At 57.9% G+C, this 24,086-nt stretch overlaps 1 protein-coding gene across 4 annotated transcripts in view; it reads right to left on the bottom strand.

The window, feature by feature from the left end:
* Window positions 1–677: 677 nt before the first annotated feature.
* The window catches only part of COL11A2 (collagen type XI alpha 2 chain), a 29,777-nt gene continuing 6,368 nt past the window's right edge, over window positions 678–24,086 (bottom strand). The window contains exons 7-67 of one of the 4 annotated variants that reach the window (XM_027603567.2): window positions 23,495–23,572; window positions 22,781–22,843; window positions 21,944–22,123; window positions 19,728–19,787; window positions 19,585–19,626; window positions 19,294–19,356; window positions 18,886–18,960; window positions 18,120–18,206; window positions 17,800–17,856; window positions 17,578–17,631; window positions 17,436–17,489; window positions 17,286–17,339; window positions 17,047–17,100; window positions 16,787–16,840; window positions 16,660–16,704; window positions 16,487–16,540; window positions 15,999–16,043; window positions 15,769–15,822; window positions 15,533–15,577; window positions 15,343–15,396; window positions 15,051–15,095; window positions 14,765–14,818; window positions 14,610–14,654; window positions 14,346–14,399; window positions 13,907–14,014; window positions 12,809–12,862; window positions 12,457–12,510; window positions 12,312–12,356; window positions 12,174–12,227; window positions 12,003–12,047; window positions 11,803–11,856; window positions 11,647–11,700; window positions 11,380–11,433; window positions 10,893–11,000; window positions 10,656–10,745; window positions 10,409–10,462; window positions 10,067–10,174; window positions 9,821–9,928; window positions 9,625–9,678; window positions 9,468–9,521; window positions 9,145–9,252; window positions 8,887–8,940; window positions 8,602–8,655; window positions 8,337–8,390; window positions 8,118–8,171; window positions 7,671–7,778; window positions 7,224–7,277; window positions 6,980–7,033; window positions 6,790–6,843; window positions 6,198–6,251; window positions 5,824–5,931; window positions 5,657–5,710; window positions 5,444–5,497; window positions 5,036–5,143; window positions 4,837–4,890; window positions 4,492–4,527; window positions 4,244–4,297; window positions 3,863–4,130; window positions 3,159–3,271; window positions 2,579–2,785; window positions 678–1,819 (exon numbers count right to left, since the gene is read on the bottom strand). In XM_027603567.2, coding sequence (XP_027459368.2) covers window positions 1,679–1,819; window positions 2,579–2,785; window positions 3,159–3,271; window positions 3,863–4,130; window positions 4,244–4,297; window positions 4,492–4,527; window positions 4,837–4,890; window positions 5,036–5,143; window positions 5,444–5,497; window positions 5,657–5,710; window positions 5,824–5,931; window positions 6,198–6,251; window positions 6,790–6,843; window positions 6,980–7,033; window positions 7,224–7,277; window positions 7,671–7,778; window positions 8,118–8,171; window positions 8,337–8,390; window positions 8,602–8,655; window positions 8,887–8,940; window positions 9,145–9,252; window positions 9,468–9,521; window positions 9,625–9,678; window positions 9,821–9,928; window positions 10,067–10,174; window positions 10,409–10,462; window positions 10,656–10,745; window positions 10,893–11,000; window positions 11,380–11,433; window positions 11,647–11,700; window positions 11,803–11,856; window positions 12,003–12,047; window positions 12,174–12,227; window positions 12,312–12,356; window positions 12,457–12,510; window positions 12,809–12,862; window positions 13,907–14,014; window positions 14,346–14,399; window positions 14,610–14,654; window positions 14,765–14,818; window positions 15,051–15,095; window positions 15,343–15,396; window positions 15,533–15,577; window positions 15,769–15,822; window positions 15,999–16,043; window positions 16,487–16,540; window positions 16,660–16,704; window positions 16,787–16,840; window positions 17,047–17,100; window positions 17,286–17,339; window positions 17,436–17,489; window positions 17,578–17,631; window positions 17,800–17,856; window positions 18,120–18,206; window positions 18,886–18,960; window positions 19,294–19,356; window positions 19,585–19,626; window positions 19,728–19,787; window positions 21,944–22,123; window positions 22,781–22,843; window positions 23,495–23,572 — 4,413 coding nt within the window. In that variant the 3' untranslated portion in view covers window positions 678–1,678. Of the gene's footprint in view, window positions 1,820–2,578; window positions 2,786–3,158; window positions 3,272–3,862; window positions 4,131–4,243; window positions 4,298–4,491; window positions 4,528–4,836; window positions 4,891–5,035; window positions 5,144–5,443; window positions 5,498–5,656; window positions 5,711–5,823; window positions 5,932–6,197; window positions 6,252–6,789; window positions 6,844–6,979; window positions 7,034–7,223; window positions 7,278–7,670; window positions 7,779–8,117; window positions 8,172–8,336; window positions 8,391–8,601; window positions 8,656–8,886; window positions 8,941–9,144; window positions 9,253–9,467; window positions 9,522–9,624; window positions 9,679–9,820; window positions 9,929–10,066; window positions 10,175–10,408; window positions 10,463–10,655; window positions 10,746–10,892; window positions 11,001–11,379; window positions 11,434–11,646; window positions 11,701–11,802; window positions 11,857–12,002; window positions 12,048–12,173; window positions 12,228–12,311; window positions 12,357–12,456; window positions 12,511–12,808; window positions 12,863–13,906; window positions 14,015–14,345; window positions 14,400–14,609; window positions 14,655–14,764; window positions 14,819–15,050; window positions 15,096–15,342; window positions 15,397–15,532; window positions 15,578–15,768; window positions 15,823–15,998; window positions 16,044–16,486; window positions 16,541–16,659; window positions 16,705–16,786; window positions 16,841–17,046; window positions 17,101–17,285; window positions 17,340–17,435; window positions 17,490–17,577; window positions 17,632–17,799; window positions 17,857–18,119; window positions 18,207–18,885; window positions 18,961–19,293; window positions 19,357–19,584; window positions 19,627–19,727; window positions 19,788–21,943; window positions 22,124–22,780; window positions 22,844–23,494; window positions 23,573–24,086 lie in introns of those variants that run through there. The other 3 variants (XM_027603568.2, XM_035728459.1, XM_027603569.1) reach the window with 3 other exon arrangements.

The following is a 24,086-nucleotide window of genomic DNA, read 5'->3' as shown; positions in this document are numbered from 1 at the left end:
CAGGAGAGGCGGGGAAGCCAGCTAGGGATGCCTGGCTGAGCAGCTGCCCTGAACAAAAGGGCCCTACCCAGACCCAGAGGGCACAGAGCTACTGAACAAGCCCTGAGAGGGGCCGCTGGGGGAAGGAGTAAGTGGGGGCGGCACAGCTCGCGATGGGCCGAGGACTGTGCACTTGACCCAGAGAGAAGCCTGGAAGGGCATAGCCGGTAATAACCCGCAGCCAGGACCACGGCACACTTGAGGGGGAAGGATGATGTGACCAGAGGCACAGGGGCAGGAAACGTTGTCTTGGACGTGAGCCTCAGTTTAGACTAGACCATGTAAGGCCCCCTTCCAGCCCCGAGGTCCCTAAAGATGGGGACCCGGGGTGCACGAAGGCCATGTTTGACCTGGACACAAGGAAGACAGGCACACCCTCACCCAGAAACAATCCAGCACCCGTGTCCTACAGAACCCTGGCTCTCCACCTGACGCCACTGGGAGCTCAGTTGGTGAGTCTGGACTTGTCAGCCAGGTTTTATGAACTTTTCCTGGGCCCTAATACCACAAAAGGACAGGCCCCCTGGGGAAAGGGATTAAGCCTTCCATTTCTGGTAAAGCCTCAGCCAGCAAAGAGGGGTACAGGTCGGGTCCGGGGTTGAAATAACAACACAAGCACCACACACGTGTGCCCCGGGAGGAGATGATCACATTATTTAACCATCAGTCAGAAAGGACACTGGTCATAGAGCTAGACAAGGTCCTGGGAGTCCCTTCCATCCAGATGCCACCCATTAACTCTTCCATAGCGGGATCAGGGAAGGTGTGGGCGTGCTCAGGGGTGGGACCAGGGTGGCAGTGGGATACTCAGCGGCTCAGAGCCGTGGGATTGACGAGTTGATAAGGATGAATTTCCATATTTCAACAGTACTGAATACAGGCCCTGCTCTCACCCCTCACCCTTCCGGTTCCCCCTGGGGGGGGTGCGACGTGCTCCCCAAGTCGCAGGCAGGTCCTGCAAGCCCCAGACAAGGGAGAGACAGCCGGTGTGTGGGTCAGGGAGCCAAACACCCGGGGGGTGGAGCGGAGAAAGCCCCACCCTGGGCAGAGAGAGTCAGACCCTGAGGCAAAGGAGACCATATATTCCAACATTCACAGTGGGTGCTACAGGGGGCTGTGAGGGAGGTGGGGTTTGGCCTGAAAACGTCCCCCCACAGTCACTGAGGAAAGCCCTGAGGCAAGGAGGAGGGTGCCAGGGCTCACCCCTGGGGAGCCCTGTCTCCAAAGTCTGCTGATTTTTGTTGGCATTTCTCTCTTTATCTTTTTTTGTTCTTTTGTTCTCCACTCTTTAAATAATTAATATAATTACTTTTAAATACAAAATACACAGTGTCCTTTCTCTTCTCTTCCACTTGTTTGGGGATGATTGGGAGGTGAGTTTTAAATAAGGGTCCCGGCTGTTTAACAGGTCACAGGCTCCAGGTGGGAGGCCCAAGAGCCCCAGATGCCACCCCGCCCCTGGGGTGCCCGACACGTGCGCTTCACCCCTCCCCTGGTCTGCCCCTGACTGGGGGCTCTCGGCGCCCTGGCCCAAAGCCCCCTAGATGGTGAGGAGCCCTCTTGGGAGACGGCACAGAGCTGATGCTGTGGGATTCCAGGTGGGCCTGGTTTCAGCGGACAGGGTCAGACAGAGAAGGTCCTAGCCCATGAAGCAGACAGGCCCCAGCAGCACCCCTCCCCGCCGAGGGGGGGCCCCCAGGTCTGAGAAGGAGGCGTCCAGCACTGGGAGCTGCTCCAGCACAGGTGTCCGCACCTCCAGCACCGTCCGGCCTTGCTGTGTCTTGGGGGGGTGGGGGAGAAGGGAGAGAGGGAGCAGTGAGAGTGGTGGAGGCGCGTGCACACCCCACGGATGCCCCAACCTCAGGCCCGGGCTCGCCTCTCCTCTGAGCGCCCTGAGATGCTATTCCTCCCAATCCTTGTCATGTGGTCGGACGTGTTAGATTTTCTTCCTCAAATTCCTTCCAGAGAGTCAGGATTGGGAAAGCTGGGAAGATTGGATATGTGTGTACGTGTGCACGTGTGTATGCACACAGGCACATGTGCTCACAAGCCAGGCTCTGCGGCTTTGGGTTTGTCTTTGAGATTATCCACCTGTGGTGGTCGTGCGAGTCTGGATCACTCCACAGGGATGTGTAAACAGGTGTCCTGTGGTGTAACTGTGACAATATCTGAAATGATTCCCCATGTGTATGCCTGTGTGACCCTGGCCAGGCAATGCTGGGGGTGTATGTACAGACTGTGGGTGTCTGTGTGCTCCCGTGCCTTCACGGCCCGGGGGGTGATCGCACCCCTGCATGCCTCTGCCACGCAACCCGTGTAAACGTGTGCACGAGCCTGCATGGCTCACTCTGGGTGATGCTGGTGTGTGCCCAAAGGTGACCCCCACCCTCCTCGCCCCCGCCAGCGCTCCCGCGGGTATATCTGACACAAAGAAGCGGGACTCCTCCTGCTCTTCCTGGGTGCCTCTGCCCAAAGGGTCTTCCTGCAGCCTGACTCCAGGATGCACCGCCCCCCTCCCCCAGCTCTTCCTGCTTCCCACCTGACAGCCGTCTCTGAATTCCTTGACATAAGGGCTGGTCTCCAGGCTCAGCTCATCCTCATTGGCCCCCCGGAGCTTCAGGGGACCATCTTGGGCCACCCCAGAGCAGGGATAGGAGACATCCTGGTGGGCTGAGACGCTGAGCAGCCGCAGGAAGGTGAGCTGGACCACACCGACTGGGGAGCCTTCTGAGTCCACGTAAGAGAACTGGCAGGAGAGAGGCCAGCGGTAAGGGGCAGACAGAGCAGGGCTTGCAGAGCATCTATGGAAGCGGGGAACCCGGGCCAGGGTCACAGGCAGGGTCACGGGCAGGGAACGGGCGGGCAGAAAGGGCTGCAGGAGAAATGAGGGGCCAGAGCGGCAGCCGGGGACTGACTGAGGGTAAGCAAAAGGCAAGCTTTGTCTTGGGTTGTCAAGGGAAGGAGACAAAGTGAGCGCCAGTGGGCTGGTGGTGAGAAGTGCAGAGTCAAGGAAAGAAGGGGCAGCAGGTTCTGTAGGGCCAGGGCGCCTGTCCCAGAATCCCAGAAGCTACTGGGGCTGCGAGTGGGGCAGGGGAGGGAAGTCAGGGGCCAGCTCTCACTTGCGTGATGTCATCCCTGGGGGTCACACATGTTTCCCCCCCCGCTGTAAAGTTGCAGAAAACCCGGAAGGCATCCCGAGCACAGCCCTGGTTGGGGTCGACCCAGTATTCTCCTGTTGGGTGAGGGAGAGGGAGGGGTCAGGGCCCCCACAGGTGGGACCCAAGACGCTCTCCTTGCCCCCCCTTCCCACTCCCCACCCCACTGCTCTAACCCCCTACCCTCCCCACCACCCCTCCCCACCATGACCTCAGTCTCCAGGTCCCACTGTCCCCCAGAACCCCACAACGCTACCCACCCTACTTCGCACTCCGTCATCACCTTACACCCCTGCCCCCCTGTGGCACCCCTCCCCGCAGCAGTACCCCCAGGCTCCCGACGGAGGAGGCAGGAGCACTGACTCCCTCACGCTGGTACGATATGTGGTCGTAGATTTGCATGCATGCCCGTCTGTGTAAATGCAAGCACATGTGTACACGTGTGTATGTTTGTCACTTCCTGCAGGCAGCGGGCTGATCATGAGCCGGTACGCACCGGTAGGACCAGATCATTGTTGAATGTTGAAAGCCTTCCGACCTAGTTGGTAAAGAGCTGCTGCTCCAAGCCCCTGGACCCTCACCCCCACCCCACACCTTCCCCAAGAAGTCCCTGCGTCCATTCTGCTTTTCATTCTGTTGTTACGCTGTTCCCTGAGGTGGGCACTGACCGTCAGGCAGCTCCGGGTGGCAGAGCTTCAGGTCCTGGCAGGTGCGAGCGGGGCTGTTCTGGGTCCCTGTCGGCCGCCTCATCTGCTCAATCTCCTCCCGCAGGGAGTCAAGGGAGCCAAAGATCTCCTCCAGCCCCCCAGCACTGCCCGGAGCACCCCCAGTCGGTATGGCCTCATCCTCCTGCATAAGGCGGCTTCCGTCCACCGAGCGCCGAGTCTTCTTGGGCATCTGGATGGGCAGGGGCTGGATCACCTCGCCCGGGGGGCCCTGGGTGGGGACGGATGGAGAGGGTGAGAGACAAGGTTGATAGGAAGGGGAAGCTGAGAAACACGGAGACAGAGAGGCCGAGGCAGAGAAGCAGGCCCTGACATGTAACTCACCGGGTGTCCTGGAGGACCCTGGATGCCCTTCTCTCCCTTGGGTCCAGCTGGGCCCTGCCAAAGGAGTAAACGAGGTCATGGAGGAGTCAAGGGGTCACGTATGCAATCAAGGCCCCAGAAGGGTCAAGTCAGTCTCTAGGCTGGGAATGAGGAGCTCCACTGGAGGGAGCATGTTTGCCCTGGAGAGAAAGCGTCAAGTCCGGCTGGGGGAAGGGGGCAGAGCTCAGAGCTGGTTGGGGGTCACTCACTGTGGCTCCTTTGGCTCCTTTGGGGCCAGCAGGTCCCTGTGAAATGAGGAACAAGAGAGAGATGGTCACCACAGGAGACGGTTGGGACGTGGAGGAATGGAGAGGCTAAGTCCTGAGTCCACAGGACCCCGGCTTTACTACAGGAGGGGCAGGCGTGAGGGACCATGGGGGTATTCGGGGGGCCCTGGAAGGATCAGGGGGGAACACTGCGGGTGTGAGGACATATGAAGGACACTGGGGCCTATTCTGCTTAGGCTGGTGGTTGCCATGGAAGCCACTGGGGGATTATGGAGAGGGGAGCAGTGGGGTTGAGGGGATTTAGTGAGGAACAGATGGGGTACTCACGGGGAGGCCAGGAGGCCCTCCAGGACCGATAGGACCGGATGCTCCCGGGATACCCTAGGAAGGAGAGGGGCATGGCTCAACTGGGGCCTCCTCCACACCCCCTCCCTCATCCCCTAGCTGAGTCTCCACCTCCTCCCTTCCACCCCCAACACAAATCCCCACACTCATGCTCCCAGACCTTCTAGGACCATGTCCTCACCGTCTCTCCCTTCTGTCCAGCAGAGCCCTGAGGGCCAGGAAGTCCCCGATCACCCTTCTCTCCCTGCTCCCCAGGGGGCCCGATCAGTCCGATGAGACCTGGGTGACCCTGGAGAACGGACAGGTGGTCAAGGGGAGGCAGAGAGGAGACACGTGGGTGCAGAAGAAGAAGACCACAGGGGTCAGAGCCCAGAAGACAAGAAAGGCTTGGGCACGGGGTCTGAGGACAGAGCAGGGCCTGTGAACAATCTTCACTGAGTAAGGACCCCCAAAGATGCTGGGTAAGATGCTGAGTAAGACCCCCCCCCTCGGTGCTGGAGGCCTGAGCACAGTGGTGGGCACTCAGGGTCCCCATAGGCTTCCAAGGTGAGGCTGAGGGGAGATACCTGGCCGCATGTCTGTCACTCACCTTCTCGCCCTTGGCTCCAACATCACCTCGGAGGCCAGGAAGCCCTGGGGGTCCCTGTGAGGAGACAGGAAGTCACTCTCTCCATGGAAAGGTGGGACCAAGCTCTCCCCACTGCCATTTCCCACTTCCTCCAGGGCTTCAGCTGGATGCCCACTGCCCAAGGGCACCACCATCCTCACCCCCACCCACCCCACCTAATCCAGAGTCACTCACCACAGGACCTGGAGGCCCCGCCTGGCCTGTGGCCCCAGGACGGCCTTGCTGACCCTGCAGATTCAAGGGGACCACAGAAATCAGGAGAACTGTCCCCACACGGGCACCCCTCCAAAGGCCCCTGACCCCTCCTACCCCCAGCCAAGCCTCTCCGCTCCATGACTCACCACTGAGCCCGGGAGTCCCCTTAGACCATCAGGACCAGGTTTCCCTGCTGGGCCTGCTGGACCCACAGGGCCTGTCTTCCCTGGGGCACCCACAGCACCAGGATCCCCCTGAAACACGTACAAGGAATGCATCTTAAAGGGCAGAGGAAAGGGGTACGGGCGGGAGTAGGGGGGCCCAAGGTGGACAGGATGAGGCAGAGAGGAGGGGCCAAACCCCAGGAGCTCCTAGAGCAGGGACAAGGATAAGTATAGGGAACCTCCCTCGAGACAAGAGGCTCCACATGGGGTACACATCTGGAGAGAGGAACATGAGGAAGCAGAGGTGCCAGGAGGTGGAGGGAATATTCCAGCATCCAGAATGGCCTCGCCCTCACCTTGGCTCCCTTCTCTCCTTGCCGCCCCTCAGGACCAGGCGAGCCGGCAGGACCCTGCAGATGGAGACAGAAAGGAAAAGTCAATGAGGTAGCCTCCCGGCTCAGCTACTTTCCCCCTGACACACGTGCGCGCGCACACACACACACTTGTGCACGCACCAACAGAGTCACAGAAGCTGATTCACAGATGAGCTGGTACAGCTGTACCAGTCGTTAAAATACTGAGGAGTTCTGTGTATTTGGCAAAGAGTCACTGGCGCACACACCATCTAGTGCGCCACCTTCTACCCGAGCAACTAGAGGGTTAATCCTTAGCCTAGCAGGGGCCCTCCGGGAAAGCTAGCCCCTTCCTCCAGTGTCCATTCTGATCAGTTGATGAGTACTATCCCCTCCCCCCCCCCCCGCCCCGGCAAGAACACACCCAGGAACAGACATACTCACTTACACACAGCACACTTACAAATACAAATGTTCACGCACATGCACCCCATCCCCAGGCACCTCCCTGCCCATCCCATCTGCCACTGCCGCAGCCCCTATCCACCTTGCCCAAGCACCGCCCCTCAAGGTCCCGGATGTCCACCTCACTTACCCGCTTTCCAAGTGGTCCAGGGGGTCCATTCTCCCCAGTGGGACCCGGGGATCCCTATGGAAGGAGGAACAGGGGTGGGTGAGTGTTTAGCCTCCAGCCAATGGACCGTTCAGGAGCAGGGTATAAAAAGGGGGTAATGGGCCTGAAGGCTTGGGCTCAGTGGTGGAGGGAGGGGTCACCGGTCACTCACAGGCTGTCCTGGCTCGCCATCCTCTCCTCGGTCACCCTTTACACCGTCCTGGCCCTGCAGGGACGAAGCAAGGTCAGGGGTTGCCCCAACCTGGCTGGCATCACCCCCAAAACTGCCAATCCCCTCATCCCTCTGCCTGCCCCGCCGTACCCCCAGCTTCCCCCACTCAAGCCCATCAGCCGCATGAAGGCCGTGTACAGGAGCCCACCCTCTCTCCCCCTTCTCCTCCTTGGGGAAGACTCACCCGAGGGCCACCTTCTCCAGGAGGGCCAGGATCACCAGGAAAACCAACAGGACCCTAATGCGGAGAACAGGGTCAAGGTCACAACCCCCTAAGCCCCCGGAGCCAACACAGAGCCCCAGGGCACATGTCACACTCTCCCTCTCTGCAGGCAGTACCCACCTGCACACCCTGGGCAGGCAGTCTCCCGCACTCTCTCTTCCCCACCTCATGCACTTCATGCTTTCTGATGCTTTCAGGGAATTAATTAGAAGGCATCTCTCACTTTCTCTCTCTGGATTTCAGACCCCAAACATCCCTCCCAGGAGACCTCATTCCCAGAGCCTTCCACCCAAGTAGCCCCCCATTCTTGGGTTCCCCCTACTGCAAGACCCTCCCACTCACACACACCCACATTCCCAGGTCTCTCATTCACAAGGCCCTCTTCCCAGCCCCTCCCCCCAAACTCACAGGGTTCCCTTTGGGGCCATCATCCCCGGCGGGGCCTTTAGGCCCTGGTGGTCCTGCCTCTCCTGGCTGCCCCGACTCTCCTTTCTCCCCACGCTCCCCGCGTGGGCCCTGAAGGATGAGTAGAGGGTACAGATGGTCCCAAAGGGGTCTTGAAGATCAAGGACGCAGCCCCTGCTTCCAAGACTCCTTCAGCCTCCCCTCCACCCCCTCAGTGACAGGGGGATGCACACAGAAAGTCAAGCCCATAGGGAGTCCTCTGGTCCTGCTTCCCTTCAAAGAAAGAGCATGGGGCTCACTCAGACCCAGGGGTCCAGCCTCACGGAGGATTAGGAGAACAGGCTCCTGGGCTGTGGAGAAGCTCCAGCTCCGGGAGGTCACAGCAACCGGGAGCTGGTGTTGAGGAGGGTGATGGGGATTAGGGAGCAAGGCCTCAGAGATTTCACTCACCTTGACACCTGGCTCGCCCTGGACCCCTGGAGATCCTGACTCTCCTGGCTCCCCCTGCAACGAGACTCGGGTCAAAACCCTCCTTTCCCCCGAAAAATTTTGATATTCCCCACATTTCATTCCCTTTTGCCCCACCCCCAATCAAAACTGGCAGAAGTCCAACCCTGACACCCCACCCCCCCCAGGACAGGTCCATTCATTCACCCCCTTCCCAGTTACCTTCTCTCCAGGGGGACCCAGGTTCCCAGCCCCTCCCGGGGGACCTTGCGGACCCTGGAAGAGGAAGAGAAGTAGGAGTCATTGCTTAAGGGAGGAGGCAGAGCCTGAATGAGCACCCTGAGGTCACAGCAGTGAGACGGTGGGAGGCCTTCCAGGGCCGGTGACTTCTCATGGCAGCTGAGAGGAGACTAGAGTTTGTAGTCTGGGGAAACGGAGGCAGAACTGGCCAAAGTGATCTGAAGGGACAGAGGCTGAGAGGACTCACATCAGCTCCATTGGGTCCAGCTGGGCCTCGAGGTCCTGGGGGGCCGGGTGGTCCCTGGGGAAAAAGAGATACAGCAGAGATGGGGAATGGAAGAGAAAGAAAGAGCATTAGGCAACACAGGAATGGCAGAGGGTTGGGTGAGGCAGACATCGTGAGGGGAGGGGGGCAGCCCCGCCAGGAAGCAGTATGCAAGGAGCAGGGGATGCTGGGGGAGCTGGATAGGGGGAGACTAGTAGGTGGGGTTGGGGCCAGAGGGTCACACACCGTCAGTGGGGTCTCACTCACCATAGGCCCCACATCTCCTGTTTCTCCCTTCTCACCCGACGGGCCTGGCAAACCCTGTGCAGGGGCACACGGCACAGACCCCGATAACCAACCCGCCAGCGCACAGCTCCAGGTAGACGGAGCCTCCAGTGCCCTTCCCTCCGATCCCATATGCCCCCCAGTCCTCTGCCCCATCTCCCCAGTCCTCAGCAGCAGGGGATGGTCATCAGACCCAGCCTGACCCCACCTCTCAGCCCCTGCCTCTACCCCCCAACCCACCTGCAGGCCAATGGGTCCTGGGGGCCCATTGAATCCTCTCGTTCCTTCATCACCTTTGGCTCCAAAGTGTCCCTGGGGTCCCCGAGCTCCGGGCTCCCCATCTGCTCCCTGAGGTGGAGGAAGGGCAGGGACAAGGACCCAGAGATGGTCGTGGGTCAGGAATTCTCTCTTCACAAACCCCGCACCGACCCGGACACCAGGCCCAGAGCCCCCACTCCCACGCTCAACCCCAAGGGCAAAGGGGAACTGAGGACAGACTGGAAGTTGCCAGCGCCCCCTGCGGGCGGGGCAGGGAAGGGGCAGACGGGACATCAGTCACTCACCGCTGCTCCAGGTTGCCCCACAGGACCAAGGGGTCCAGGGGGTCCAGGAGGGCCCTGGGGGAAAAAGGAGAGTCAGAGACACCAAGACAGGGAGAGAAACCAGGTAGAAACGAGGCTAAAGGCCAGAAGTCAGAAGTCAAAAGTCATGGTCACTTACATGTTCACCCTTGTTCCCTTTAGTGCCCTTCTGTCCGGGGTCTCCTACCTCACCCTGCAGGGACAAGGCAGATGAGATCTTAGAGGAAGGCCCTGGGTGGGGCAGGGAGGATAAGACAGGGCTGGGGGGCGGGCGGCATGCCCCGATCAGCGATCTCATCTGGAAAGACTGGGCCCAGGGTCTGTAGGTCCCACACCTTGTCTCCATCCTCTCCTGCCACACCCGGGGGTCCAGCAGGACCAGGGAGCCCCACAGGACCCTGCACCCCATCTCGGCCAGTTGGACCAATGGGGCCCTTCTCACCCTGTAGGAAAAGAAGAAAGGAGTCATGACCTGAAGATGACCCTCACCCTCAAACACCGTCACAGGAAACCCTCCATAGCCCAGCAGCTCACAGCTCAGACTCTTCCCCAGTGTCTCTCCCCGGGGACCCCACACTCACCGGGACACCTTTCTCTCCTGCGGCTCCAGGGGGACCCTGTGGGCCTGGGCGCCCCGGGGGGCCAATGGGTCCCCCAGATCCTGCTGCACCTCGCTCCCCAGGGGAGCCCTGAGACAGGAAATGGAGTCAGACCCCCAAGGAGGACACCACAGCCCACCCACACCAGAGGAGCTCTGACCCTGGTTCCCAGGAGAAGAGCCCAAAATTGAATACACTATGGCTGATCCTAGACCCCCTCTGCCCAGTCCCCAGCCTTGCCTAGATCCAGGTGCCACTCTTCATCCCTCCTCACCCACTCTTTCCTAGTTCCTCCCTCCTGCCCCCCAGGACCTCCAGACTCACTGCAGGGCCAGGGGGACCGGCCGGACCTTCGTTTCCCTTCAAACCGGATCCACCCTAGGAACCAGAGATTTGGAGCAACAGATGTGAGACGGGCAGGGGGTACATTACAAGAATGAGGGTCCAAGAGACATGCAGGGAAGGATGAGGGGAGGGGAGAGGAGACAGACTCGGAGGAATGGGAGCGGGGGTGACGCGGAGCGACGCCGGGATGCCCCGTGACTTGTTGGGAGACCGGGATCACACTCACAGCAGTGCCGGGGAGGCCTCTCTCCCCTGGGAAGCCCCTCAGACCAGCAGGTCCATCCTTCCCTGGAGCCCCTGGGGGACCAGGGTCACCCTACGATGAAACAAAAGGTCATGAGCCACAGCCATGCTCCCATATTGGACAGAGGTTTCTGGCCTTTCTCAATTCCCAAATTATCTGTTTCCTTCAGCACCCCAACCCTGGTCTCCCAAGTTCCCCTCTGCCTGGCCCTTTACTGACCTTTGTTCCTTCTTTTCCAGCTGTTCCAGTCAGTCCCTGCTCTCCCGGGGGACCTGGGGGGCCGGGGTGACCTCTCTCCCCCATGGGCCCTGTTTCTCCTGCTGCTCCCTGAGAAAGAGACAGAAAGACTCTCTGCCCCCTTCCCTGCCCAAAGAGGCCACCCTGCCACCCTAAAATGACCCCTCTGGACCCGCTTTATCCCTGCCCCAAAGCTACCGGGGAATTCCTGGGGCTCTCCTAGGCCACTGCGCCGGCGTGTAATTCCCCAGTTTGGGGTAACTGCACCACCCTGCATCCCCACTGGGGAGCTGCCCCTTTGGGACACAAGATGAGAACTGGCCCAGTTGGGATCCTGCTCCAAATCCCAGCCCCAGGGCCCAGGTCAGGCAAAGCGGGGGCTGGGGCACGTGATTGGGACAAGGGAGAAGAGGGGCAGACAAACTGTCTCCAGGGTCTGGGGCCCACTCTCCCCAGGGCGCAGACATACCTGAGGTCCCACCACCCCTGGAGGGCCAGGGGGGCCAGTCTTCCCTTGGAAACCCTGAGAGAGGAAGAGGAGAGAGAGCGGTCAAAGTATGTCAGGCATGGACACTGTGGGACGGACCCCAGGTTCCTGGGGGAAGGGCAGAGTCACCACGGAGCCCCTGGCCATGGGTCTGAGCAGCACCAGGATGATCACTCTGCCAGCAGAACCTCCCTGGTGGGCCTTCCAGACAGCTCTGGAAGGTCTGACGGGGCCCGGGGCATTACTTACCACTTCTCCTCTCTGGCCTGGGTGTCCTGGCAGCCCATCCTTCCCAGGGGGACCCTAGGAGGGATTCAGGTGTCAAGGGAACTCTGGGCTGGGAAGGAGGATGGAGAAGAAGGATTCACAGAACCCAAGCACGTCAGAGGTCAGAGGTTAGCTTACCGGAGGTCCTTTGGGGCCAGGAAATCCATTGGGGCCTTGAGGTCCAGGGAGACCCTAGAGACAGAGCCGGATTGAATCAGGAGAATGGTCACGGGGTGCAGCTCCCCCCACCTCCCCCCCACCACCAGGGTGAAAGGGCGAGGGCTCCACTCAGGATCCCTGGGGAGCACTGGGGAACAGAAGACTCAAGCTGTACTCACCCTTTCTCCGGGAGGCCCATGGGGGCCATCACCACCTGATGTTCCCTGTTGGGGGGAAGAGAGTGAGAGGGCAAGAGGCACTGCCTTCTAGCTCTGCTGGAGGTCAGAGGAGTCAACAGGGAGCTGGGCTAAGGGGCAGACGGCGGATGGAACCCTGCCAAGACCACTAACCTTAGCGCCAGACTTTCCAGTGGCACCTCGGGGTCCCCGCTGACCCCGGGGACCCTAGAGAGAGGGGAGAGGAGTTGTCAGAAAAACCCAATTGCACCTACTTGGATCTTGAGCCACACGTCTGCTCCCTGCACTCACCGTGGGGCCCCGCTCTCCCCGAGGCCCTGACTTCCCCGACAGGCCCTGGTGGGAAGGAAGCAGAAACAACACATCACCCAGGGCATGATTCCACCCACAGGGCACGCCGCCTGCCCTCCGCACCCTCTCCCTTGCCCCAGCTTACCCGGGCTCCCTTCTCTCCACTGGCACCAGGAAAACCAGGAAATCCCAGGGACCCCTGGGGAGGATGGAGAAGGAGAAAATTGAGACGTCACAAAAAGGGAGGACCTAGAAGAGCCAGCGGGGGTCAGGAGAGGTGCTGGAGGCAGTAGGGTGGGAGGCCTGGGCTCTTCCAATAACTAGGTGACCTTGGACAACCCCCCACTGCTGCCTGGCCCTCGGTTCCCCCATCTGTAGAATGGAGCTGGGCTAAATTCGTTCTAGGGTCCCCCACGGCTCTGTCAGTCTGTGCTTCCTGGAATCGGGGGTCAGAGAAGGGAAGAGGAGGAGGGGTCACAAATGGGGCACCATTTCACCTTGGGACCCTGGCGTCCAGGGTAGCCAGGCAGACCAGGAACACCCAGCTTGCCCTGTGGAGAGACAGGAGCAGTTAGGAGCAAGATGAGTCAGACACCACACCATCCCTGGAGACCCCAAGCCCCAGAGACAGGAGCCAGCCCCCACCCAGCAAGCCTCCCCAGCAAATCTCCAGCCCCTGGCCCCTCATCTCCTACTCCACAGGCTGCCTGGCGTTTGTCATCTCATCTCTCCTTCCTGAGAGCGGGTTTTCCCCACCTCTGGTGCTGGGATCTTGCCTCCTCTGTGTCTGTAAACTTGCAGCTCCTTCAAGTTCCTCAGGACAGGGATCCAACCCCTCCTAACCGTCAACCTCAGCTCTCCTTCCCCAGCACACACTCCTGTGCCACCAAGACCAGTCCCCTTGCAGGTTCGCACACACCACACTCAGGACCACTTCCCCCCCACCCATGTCTGCACCACCCCAAGCCCCCTGGCATCCCCCCCCCTTCCTCCTGATGCTCCAGGGCCCGCCTTGCCCAGACAGCGGTGAAGCCAAGGTGGGGAGCAGGGATTCTGCAGAGGAGAGGCTCTCCCAGCAGGGAGCCTGCCTGGACTCAAACCCACACCATGCCCCTCACTGGCGCTGGCGGTGCTACTGACAAGCCTCTTCACCTCCTGCTGCCTCAGTGAACGCTCTCGGCAACAGGAGGCTTAGGACAAGCAGGCGCAGTGTTGGCCCTTGGTGAGGGCTTACGGAGAGTTAGCTCTGCAGGATAGGCGCTCACCTCCTCTTTGACTCTCCCTTCTTGCAATTCCTGCTGCTCTGAGTCTGAACACATTTTCACCCTGCCTTGTACCTACATTCCTTATGCCAGCCTCACGCCTTGTCCCCACCTCTAGGCCACGTAAATTCTCACGACAGGGACTTTTCTTTGACTTCTTATATATCCCCACCCCCACCCCCAACTGTCAGTGGCCAGGGGGTGCGTTCTACAGAGAGGAGCATAATTAATGCATAGTGGTCTTCAAATGACTCACTGACTCCAGCTGTTGGCACCCCCAAGCCCATCCTGATCCCAGGGCCCAGGCCCTCATCCCCTCCCGTCCCCTGTCACCTTTTCGCCCATGAGCCCGGGGGGCCCAGGGTCTCCAGTGGGTCCAGTGCGTCCCTTCGGCCCCTCGGGACCATCTTCTCCCCTGGATCCAGGAACTCCAACCTCTCCCTGGGTAAGACAGTCGAACAGGGGAGTGTCAGGGACTGGTGGTGCGGGCTGGGCCCCAGGAGGAGAGGTGGACCCCGCTGAGGTGGAGTGGGGTCCCGGAAGCTACTGCAGGAGAGGGAGCCCCACAGGGACAGGGAGAGCATTGTGACCATCAGGCTGATGGGATGCAGACTGTGCAGGCTGTCGTCCTGCTGGGGTCAGACTCCAAGGGAGAAGAGCCCTGCAGATGGGGAGTCTGGCGTTTCAGGAAATAGGCTGGTGATTGGGGGCTCCAACATGGAGGAACATCAGGACTTAGGGTTGGAGGGCCAGTGTGTGGGTTTCTACTCACCCTGTCACCCTTCACGCCCATGTCGCCTTTGAACCCAGGAAAGCCATCCTCGCCCTGAGAAAGATGGGGATGAGAGGTCCCCAGAGATGATGGGGGGCCAGGAGGTAAAATGGAGCATTTCAGGAAACGTGGGTGGAAGGGTGGATTTCGGAGCTGGACAGCAGTGCAGGGCAGGCCGGAGGGAACAAAGTGGGGAAGAGCTGGGCAGAAGGGGTGGTGTGGGACCGGATGGAGGTGCTAGGAAGCTGGGGGCACATCTCTCACCTTTTCACCCTTATGACCCTTCAGACCGCGAATTCCATCCACACCCTAGAATTAGAAGGGAGACAGAGACAGAGAGATCGGGGACAGAGGTTCCTGAGACCCCAGCTGCCTCCCCCGACCACAGTCCTTTATCTCCCAGCCTGCTTGTCCACTACCTTGACACCTCGAGGTCCCGGGTATCCTAGAGGACCCTGAGGTCCAGATGGACCCTGGAAGAAGAAAGAAAGGTATCTAAAAAGGGGTCCCAGGGTGTGCTGTGGAGGCCTCGGGGGGGTGGAAGAAACGTTGAGACAACATTGGAGCCTGAATAGGGATACAGCCACGGGACCCAGAATACTTCAGAGCCACGTGAATGGTAAGACAAGGAAATTCCAAGGACTCTGGGGCCTGAGACTGGGTGGAAACGCCCTCAGGGGTGAAAGCAGGTATGGAAGATCTCACCTGGTTTCCTTTGGTTCCAGGAGGACCTTCCTTTCCAGGGTGACCCTGGGAGTAGAGGAAGGAGAATGTGACGACTGGCCACTGTCACCTTCCCTGCATCCCTCCCTTCGCTTCTTTAACCCGTCTCCCCCTTGTGACCCTAATGAAGCCAACTGACCAGGGGCAGGCACCACCAGTGACCTCCCAGTGTGAGGGACACACTGTGTGGATAGTCACCAAAGGCAGCTGGAGGTCATTCACTTGGGGTGGAGGGTCAAGTGGAATTTGGATTAAGAGCTGGGTACCCACTCACCGGCGGTCCATCTGAGCCAGGCATGCCAGGGAGCCCTGGTTTCCCTCGAGGACCCTGCAGGAAGACGAGGAGGCACAGGGCCACAAGAGGGACCAGATCAGACCATGACTGAAGTCCTAGCCACATATTTAAGGCTCTCCCTTCAGCCCCCCCCCCCAGCACATCCCCTGTCCCCCAGTCAGTCACTTACCTTCTCTCCATGAGGCCCAATGGCACCCTGGGGCCCGGGGAGACCCTACGCAGAGAGAGAAAGAAGTCACAGGGGCTCCACAGGGGTGGGCTGCTTTCTCCTGTAGCCAGCATCCCCATTCAGAGCATGAGTGGTGGAGCTGGAGACCCTTCATTTCCATCCAGGGTGTGACCCACTGTGGAAGCCCAGGGGAAGTTGTTCAAGATGGGGGCGGGGGGTTGGACAGGACAACTCACCTGGGTTCCAGGAGTGCCCTGTTGTCCAGGAGGTCCTGGCTCTCCCTGGGGTCCCTAGAAATAGGCAATCAGGCAGAGGTCAAAAGAAGATGGTGACAGAACAAACTTAGGGCGGAGAGCCGAGTCCTAGCTGAGACAGCAGGAGCACAAGAGCCAGAAGCAGGCAGGGGGTCAAAATGGTCACCAAGGAAACAGGACCTTGGCTAAGGTTCTCCATGCCCGTTACTCACCAAGCTCCCTTTGGGACCATGGGGACCATCCATGCCTCGGACTCCCTGAAACATGAGAGGGGCGTGAGTAGGCTGGAAGGTGGGGCCTGGGCCCTGGAAGGACCTGTGGTTTCTGGGCGGCCCAGCCACTCCAGAGGGTGGGACGGGGCAACCTCACATTGGTCAGACCTCCAGTCCATCCCAAACCTAAGCGAACATAGCCAGCCCAGATCCACAGGGCGTGGGTCTATGGGTCTGTGGGTTTGTGGGCTTCTGTTTTGTTTTTCTTGAGGATTTTTTTTTTAAGCTATTGCTCAGAGCCTTTGGTGTATTGTACCATAGAACCCTGCAAGGGCACCTGGGATTAAAGGCTGGAGCAGAGCTGGGGGCGGGGCGGGGGGGCAGGGAGGGGGAACTAAAGGTAGGGGAGGAGAGGCAGCTAGGAAGGGTGGAGAGTTGGAAAGGTCAGGGGGCGAGGTCAGGGTCAGAAGTCAGGGATGGTCACATACCGGGGGTCCAGGAATACCAGGTGGGCCTTTGGGGCCAAGGAGACCTCGCGGTCCCTGCAATCAGGTGAGGGGAAGATATGACATGCATGGGCAAGAGCTAATATGTCCCTTTTGTGTCCATATCTCTCCCTTGGCATCCCCAGAGCCCTACCCTCAACCCCCTGGACACTCACCGACTCTCCAGGCAGTCCCCGAGGCCCAATCTCCCCATCATCTCCCTGGAGGAGGAGGATACGGTGAATCAGCGTCATCCTCCACGCCTCTCCCATACTGAGCCCCTGCCCTGGCCACAATACTTACCCGCTCTCCATCCTCACCGGGGGGGCCAGGAAGGCCCTGGGCACCAATATCACCCTGGAAAATGGGGGAACAGATAAGAGGGGCCTCAGAGCCCCCAGCACAGGCAGAAACTGACCCTCTTCAATTAACCAACCGGTTTCACCCATTGAGCTCCTGCAGGGACCCTCAGCTTCCTTCCCTTGCCTTGAGCTCCCTACCTCCCCACCCCTCCACAGAAGGTCTACCCCCTCATCACAATGCATCACCCCCAATATACTCACCCGGTGTCCCTTCTCCCCAGGTAGCCCTGGGAGTCCATCAAAACCTCGGTCACCCTAGAGGAAGAGCGGCAGCCTGAGTGAGGTCCCAGCTCTTTTCCACCCCATCCCTCCCTACTGTGTCCTGAGTGGGGAGGTGCCACTTCATGGGGAAACCTTGGGAACTTGGTCATGCCCAGAAAACAATGAGCTTAGATGGGGCTAGAAGTCCCAGGCATCAGAGAGGGACCCATGCTTGTCACCTTCACTCCAGGTTCTCCAGGCATCCCTCGGGCTCCATCAGCACCCGCTCGGCCCTGGGGGTGCAAAGGAAGTGTCAGAGCAAACAGAAGGCACAGTCCCCCACACTCTGGGTCCTGTCTCCCATCCACACCCACCACACACCCACTCACCCTTCGCCCAGCCTTGCCAGGAGGGCCTGTGAGGCCTTGAGGTCCTCTGGGGCCCTGGTGAGAAAGAGTCAGGGGCAGAGTTAAAGGGCATAGATGGAAAGGGAAGCACTGGATGGGGGATCAGATGGGTGGGGCTTGTCACCTGAGGTCCTAGGTCTCCTGATTCTCCTTTCAGGCCAGGGCTCCCAGGTTGTCCCTGTGACAGAGAAGAGAGAGTGGCTATGTTGAAGGACACACCCAACAATGACTTCAAAGCCCTCCCCCAAAGTAGCAAAATAACTCTCAACTTGGTCCCTTTCCAGAACTATCTGTACCCCCCCCACACAATTAAAGAACTCCCTACCCCAATATCCAACTCACTCACCAAGGGTCCAGGGCGGCCTGTGTATCCCATGGGGCCAGGGGGTCCCCGGAGCGCCAGCTAGGGGAGCAGGGGACATAGCAGAGCTGAGGAAGAGGCAGCAGGAGAACTCCCAACCCCAGCACACGTTCCACATTCACCCTTCCACTCCTAATCCTCATTCTACTGCCTTGTATTCTCACCAACCCCCCTCTCAGCCCCAAACCAACCCAGACCTTACCCTGCCCCACATTTACTCCAACCTACCCTTCCAACCCCTCCTGAAGCCTTCACTTGCCCTCCATACCCCTCCCTTCACCAACATCCCCTCCAGGCTTACTTACACGTGCCTGCTGCAGAATCGCCTGGGCCTGAGCCTCTTGGGCTGCCACCACAGGGCCCTTGTCACCCCCACCACTGCCAAACCGGAACTGAGGGGTAGAGAGAAAGAAAGGTCTAGATTCTCTTCCAGGAAACCCATGTGACCCTCCCAGCCAAAGTCTTCATCCAGCACTTCTGCGCCATCTCCCAGGTTCAGGGACATCCCCCCCACCCCCACCCCATGCCCTCCTCCAGTGTCTCCCATGGAAGGTTTTCAGATAATCATGCAGAAACTCTCTCCTGTCTCCCTCCCCCACTCTCTGGCTTCTTCCTCCAGAAAAAAACTCTCCTTTGGTTCTAGAGTCCCTGAAATGTAGGATTTTCTGCCCAGTTCTAGATGATCCACGTTTGGTTCTAGGTCATCTAATGAGACCCTAGCCCATCCACCTCAAAGATCAATCTCTTGGGCGCCTGGGTGGCTCAGTCGTTAAGTGTCTGCCTTCGGCTCAGGTCACGATCCCAGGGTCCTGGGATCAAGTCCCACATCGGGCTCCCTGCTCCTGGGGAAGCCTGCTTCTCCCTCTCCCACTCCCCCTGCTTGTGTTCCTGCTCTCGCTATGTCTGTCTCTGTCAAATAAATAAATAAAATCTTTAAAAAAAAAAAAAGATCAATCTCTTTGTGTTGATGGTCTTTAGAGACTCCTCCTTAGCTTTCCTGGTCTTCTGGTTCTTGGTGACAGAACACAACTCCCCTGCCCTTCCCATTTCAAAGCCCAGAAGACAACTCACTGGGAGCATGAGAGATGTGCCAGGAGGGCCAGGGGCCCCATCTGATCCAGGGAGCCCTGCTCGGCCAGGGGGGCCCTGGAATAGGGAGAAAATGAGAATAGGTGACAGTTAGGGAATGTTAGGGTCCTGGCATCATTGTGAAACCCTCTACAGAACAAATATAGACTTCCCTACACCTTTCCTGAACCCTCCCACCCCCATACAGAAAAATGAGGGTGAGAAAACAGATTACTCCGCTCCCCAACCAGAGCCTGTCCTCCTTTCTGGGTGCTGGGGAGCACACCAGCCCCTTGTTCGTTAGTCAGCCAGTTAATGAGGAATTACTGAGCTTGGTGCCCCTCTTGGGTACCAGAGGCTCCTCTGCAGTCCTCCCCCCGCCCCCCTCCCACACACACGCTACTCCCTTACCCTCTCGCCAGGGTCTCCAACTGGGCCTGGGTTGCCCTGGATGCCAGGGGGACCAATCAACCCCTTGAGGAACAAAATAAGAGTGGGTCAGGTGTGGGCATTCAGATAGAAGAGGGGTATGTGGCTGAGGGGTGGTCTCTACAAAAGAGATTTGAGGATCTGGGAAGCTTTGGAAGGATTCTCCAGAGTTCTGAGAAGGAGGCCTGGGCATATGTGGAGAAGGCACAGATGAGTTTGTAAGAAGGGTCTCTGAGAAAAGAATGGAGGCTAATGGGCCACAGCTACACTTACCGCAGGGCCTTCTGGGCCAGGAGGCCCCTCCACTAGCATACCCTGTAGAGCCAAAGGTTAAAAGTCAGAGGCTACAGGGCTAGCACCCCCACCTCCTTTTCTTCTTCCCCCTGTCTTCAGCTCAGTGAACAACAGTGACTTACAGGTTCCAGCACCGCAGGCTCCCCCTTCTCTCCCTTCAGCCCCCGGGGTCCACGGGCAGCCTGAAGGAGACACACATGTAACCCCCAGTGGGGCCTGTGAGCAGCCAGGACACCAGGACTGCTCCCATCCCAACTCCCACCTTCTTTCACTCTCAGATTCTCTGGAGACGTCCCCAACCCTACGTGTAAAATCTCCCAGGCGTCCTCTAAGACTCCCTCTTCGCAGACCTTCCAGGCCTTCCAAGGAGACCTCAGGGCTCTCCACCTCCCAATTCCCAGCCCCATCTTAGCAAACAAACTTCCTCATCTCCCTGACGACCTCTTTCAGGAAGGTCTTCACACCCTTCCTGGAATTCCAACCCCCCCCAACCTTCCCAAACCCTCTTCTGGAGGACCCTACCCTACTCCCCAAATGCTCTCTGACTCCAGGAATTCTTAGAACTTTAAGAAACTATCAACTACCTCACTCTTACTGCAATCCACCAAATAAGCATCTCTCTAAGGTTGTGGATTGATTTTTATTGGGGTTTGAAGGGAGGGCATGGATCCATATGAGAATCTGATATAATCCAAGAAGGCTTTTCCGGGAAAGAAAAAGTATATACCCTTGTGCACAGAATTTTTCTTAGAATCTCAAGGGGTTCACAAGTTAAAAACTCTCCAGGAGTTAAACATCCTTACTCTAAGTAGAATTGGAGGCCAGTCCCCACTGATATCCCAAAGTCAGACCTTTTCCAAACTGGTGTTTGGAAAAATACAGCTCTTGGGCTATTGCTCAAGCCCCAGAGAAGACCCCCAGTTCCTCCCCCAGCAAGGACACTACACCCTTCCTCTGGCCCTCATTTATACTCCGAGCCCACCAGTTCCTTCTTTTCCACACTTCTCAGATGCCCACCCCCGACAATAAGGCCAGAACCAAGATTAGGATGGGAAGAATGGAAATCATTCCCCACCACCCCCCACCTCTCCCCACAAAGATCTTCAGAATGCACCCCTCCACCTCCATCCTGACCAAACAGCAATGATGAATTTCCAGACTCTCCCATATCCCAGATCAACCCCAAATTTCCAGAAAGCAGCAAAGGGGAAAGGCAGCCTAGGGTCAAGGGTGGCAGTATTAGAGAAGGACATTGTGGGACGAGGCAGCAGGGTAGAGGAGGCAGCTCTAATTGCAAGGCAAGCAAAAGATGAATGGAGTAGATAGGAAATTTCCCAACTGAGAGGGAGTGGTTGGAGACATGGGAAACAATTAAGGGAGACATTTCAAAGGGACAAACACTTGGAAGCAAGAATGATGCCACGGCCAAGAAAAACTAAACATGGCCAAGATGGCTAGAAAATGAACTGGACAAACAGGAAATGGTTGGACAGACAGGAAGCAGCCAAGAAAAGAAGATCCAGGAAGTGGACCTTCAACAACAACATGGCTACCATGACCAAGAGAAAGAAGTTCACAAAACAGACAAAAAGTGACTCCTGGAAAGGGGATTAGGACAACGAAAGGCAATTCTTCCAGAAAACACGAACATCAAGGCTAGTACACACAGGAAGTAGCCATGATAAATATCTAGGCCCACAATGGAGATTTTATGATTTGGATGACCTGAGACACAAAGGAAGTGGCTTATTAGCAAAGGAAATTGTTACAAGACAGCACGAAAAACTAGAGCCAAAACATAAATAAGTCCCTTTTAGTACAAACTGTCATAGTCACCAAGATGGATGCCATGGCCAAGGAAGACAGGAAAGGACAGACAGGGAGTGACCTGTAAGTTAGAAAACATGACATAGGAAGTTAGATCATTTGGCAGCAACATGGATAAGAAATTGTTTTTACCAAGAAGAAATGATGGAGACAAACTGACAATGGACAAAAAGTAGGGGATTATTGGCCAAAAGCTTTATGAAATACAGCTTGATTGAGACAGAAAGTGGCCAAGAAAGACAGGAAGGGGCCATAGGATTAAAAAAGAAAAAAAAAAATCCCAATTGCCCTGGGCAGAAGGATCCATGAGGTGTCACAGGGCAAGATATTTGGCAAGGGAAAGCAGAAAGTCATCCTTTCAAGCAGCATATACATCTTATGTGAACAGAAAAAGGCAAATCATCATTGGGAAGTAGCTTGCAGCCAACAGACAATAATCAGAAACAACAGAAAGCAATTCTTACAGCTCCCACTGGAGGTCAAGAATGGAAGAGGAGCTCCTTTCACTTACGGCTCCAGAGGGGGCTGTCTCCGCAGACAGGGCAGGGCCAAGCTCCGTCTCCTCACGATAATCGTCCCCATAGCCATAGGTGTAATCGTAGGGCCCTGCTGGGGGGTCTGTGCCACCCTCCCCATATTCCTCTGTCAGGAACCTGTCGGCTGTGGAGGGGACCTGGAGATCTGTCTGCTCCTTCCCGGGGATGGGGAGGGAGAGGGGTAGATGGGGGCATTAGGGCTGAGAGGAGGATTTCCCTGGACCCGACGGTGTGGCAACTTCTGGCCCAAAGGATTCTGAGGATAACTGAGACTGGAGTTTTTCTCCCAAGAAGAGCGAGGGAAGTGGGTTGTACAGAAAGGGGAGGGCCATCAAAGGCCCCAAATGAGGAGGGATGCCCCAAAAAATGGGACTGGTGGGAAGAAATGATGAATTACAAGAAGGACAAAGGGTGGCCGGAGGGCTGGACACAGAGTAGACAGTCTGTGGAGATAATGGTAGACAAAGGAGTCCAGAGAATAATCAAAGAAATGGATGGAAAAACAGAGAACAGAAAAAGTGACAACATGGACAGAAAACTCCTGGGGACAGAAATATGATGAAAACATTTTGACACCAACATGGGGGAGAAGTTGTTCCAGAATCAAAGAATAATGGAAGGAGACATGGACACTGTACTTAGAAAGACAAGCAGGCCGATAGGTCTGGAGTGACTGGAAGACCACAACTGGATATGACAAAGAGCCCTCCGGCCAGAGGAAGAGCTAATTCACCGAGATGACAGGGGGCAAGGGGAGTGGGTCACAGATGCCCACTGCCCCCAGCTGGGGTGAGGGTGGGGGATGGAGTTACCTCCTCAGGGGGTGGCAAGGGGCTTGATTCCAGGATTCCTTCCTCTTCACCTGGGGAGGGGTCCTAACCCCAAGGAGAAGGGGGAGAAGAGTAACGTGGGGCAGAAAGGAAGGAGAGAGGTTAGCGGGAGGGGAGGCAAAGCAGCACCTTGTCCCCCACTGTGGGCAGTATCTGTCTGTCCTGGGGGGGGATGGGGGTAATCTCAGATCTTGCAGCCCCTTTGGAGGGGGGACAGTTTGGGGAGAGTAAATCTCCAAGGTCATAGAGGTTTGGGGGCACAGATCTGGATGCCCCGGCTCTACCTGCCGGTAACCGCTTCCTCTGGTCCTGGGGGGGGCCCGGGCAGTGGGGGGAGCTGCCTGCCGAGCTGGGCGTCGGAAGGGGGGAGGCAGGCCCCGTGCTGGGCCGGAACCTCCAATTCGAGAGGGCCTCCGGCCTGGTGAGGGGGGCGCCTGCCGGGCTGCTGACTTCTTAGCAGGTGGGGTAGGCTTTCTGGGAGGGGTCCGATGCCCCCTGGGGGGAGGGGGAGCCCTGTGGTTGGGGCTCGGTGGCCTCTGTAGCAGAGAGACATTGGAGGGGGCAGTGAGGACACTCCCATGATCTAAATAGATGATGTCTCTCCCCACTTGTTTAGAGGGGAGGAAGGTGCCGTAGGAGATGCTTACAAGGAGTGGTGGGAGGAAGGGAAGAAATGAAGGGGTCCCTCAAGTTTACCTGATAATTAGGGGTCTTCCCTGAAGTCCTCGCATCATAATAGGGGGTCTCGTAGTCAGAGTAGAAAGACTCAGTGGGCTGGGGTTCGGGAACGGGCAGTGGGAACAGTAGGAAGAGGTAGGGGTATAAGAGTGAGGAGAGGGGGAGGGCGGGATGGTGTGGGAGTTTGGAAATGGGGTAGGAGTCGGGGATGAAAGGAGAGGTTGGGGGTCAGGAGAGAGATGGGGGAGGTGGGGGCGTGGGTCCCACATGTGGAACAGAAGCAGACATGATTAAGAGATTGACCCTCTAACCTTCACACCACTGACCCCAGATCCTATCTGTCACCCTAACCATCTGGAACCCACCCAATCCAGACTCTCCTTTCCCTCCCTCCCCACCCCCCGCCACCCAGCCCTTTATTCTGCACCTCCACATGCAGGGGGCCAGAGACTGGGCCCCAACACAGAACTGCATGGACCCAGCACTCTTCTGGGACTTTCTCTCTCTCCTGCTCCTCCCCATTTCTCCTCCTAGGTCTTACCATTTCAACTTTTCTCTCTCTGGTTCTGTCTCTCCCGTACTCTGCTCTCCCATCCTCTGTCCCTGCATC

The sequence above is a fragment of the Zalophus californianus genome, chromosome 7 (assembly GCF_009762305.2).
Source record: "Zalophus californianus isolate mZalCal1 chromosome 7, mZalCal1.pri.v2, whole genome shotgun sequence".
Lineage (NCBI taxonomy): Eukaryota > Metazoa > Chordata > Mammalia > Carnivora > Otariidae > Zalophus > Zalophus californianus.
The sequence above is the reverse complement of the archived record's forward strand: the minus strand, read 5'-3'. Positions and strand labels throughout refer to the sequence as shown.